Genomic DNA, 952 nt, shown 5'->3' with positions numbered 1-952 from the left:
GGGGGGGGACGAGCCCCGCGTGAGTAGCGGCACCGAGAGCCAACGGAAGGTGGCCTTGGGCTCCCTGGGCCTGGTGATGCCCCTCCCCCCCCCGTGGCTCTGGCGCCCACAGTCGGCCCCACTTCAGGAAGGCAGAGGTCTAACACCGACACTCCGCCCGCCTGCCCCGCCCCCCGCTCCCGGGGACTGAGTGAGGAGAGGCCCCGTGCCTCCTCCCCCTCCTCTTGGCTGGCAGGCAGGGAGCCCTGGCCCTGGCCGGCCCTCATTCCCGCATCAGTGGCTCAAGCCCCCCACCTCCACCCCGTCTCCCAAGCTAGAGATATCTCGGGGGGGGGGGTGCTGATCTCTGGGGACCATCCCATGGACGGATGGTTTCCGCAGGGGGGCCCATGGCAGCTCCCGGGGGCTCTTTCGGGGGGGGGAACTCAGTCCCCTTCCCCCCTTCTGAACTGGGCCTGGGGATTGAGGGCCCCTCCGACTGGAAAGTCCCGGGGACAGTGGCGGCATGGGCCTGGTGACCCCGGAGGCGGCCCTAGGAGGGTGGCGGACCCCCCCCCTGGGGGGAGGGGAGGGAGGGAGAGCGGGGGGGCTTACAGTCTGGTCCGTCAGCGGGGGGAGCACAATCTGCGCCTCGATTTTGTTCAGGACTTGCTTCCAGAGCTCCTTCAGCACCCGCTTCAGAACCGTCTTCTCACAGATCTTGGCCGAGAGACTCAGGCTGGAAGGAAGGGAGCAGAGAGAGCCGACTCCAGGCGGAGACACAGGCCAGTAAGGGGCTTTTCAAGGGCCGGGCCTCTTTCCCCTGCAACCCAAAAGCAGGCCTGGGGGAAACGTCTGCGCCTACATCGGGGAAGGGGTGGGGAAGTGTCTCCAGGGGGGGGGGAGGGAGGGCCTCAATCGCACCCCCTGGTGGCCAGTGAGCTCAGGCACGGCCCTCTCCTCTCTCCGTGGT

The 952-nt window shown here is 68.5% G+C and overlaps 1 protein-coding gene across 1 annotated transcript in view; it reads right to left on the bottom strand.

Annotated features, from left to right (window-relative positions):
- UNC13C (unc-13 homolog C (C. elegans)) overlaps positions 1-952 on the bottom strand; it is a 107,293-nt gene that overhangs the window by 8,628 nt on the left and 97,713 nt on the right. The window contains exon 26 of the mRNA XM_015419745.1: positions 595-718. Within this exon, the coding sequence (XP_015275231.1) occupies positions 595-718 (124 nt within the window). The remainder of the gene's footprint in view (positions 1-594; positions 719-952) is intronic.

This window comes from Gekko japonicus, unplaced genomic scaffold, assembly GCF_001447785.1.
Source record: "Gekko japonicus isolate JY-2015 unplaced genomic scaffold, Gekko_japonicus_V1.1 scaffold1945, whole genome shotgun sequence".
Taxonomy (NCBI): Eukaryota; Metazoa; Chordata; class Lepidosauria; order Squamata; family Gekkonidae; genus Gekko; species Gekko japonicus.
Note: the sequence above shows the minus strand (reverse complement) of the source record. Positions and strands in the feature narration are given on the sequence as shown.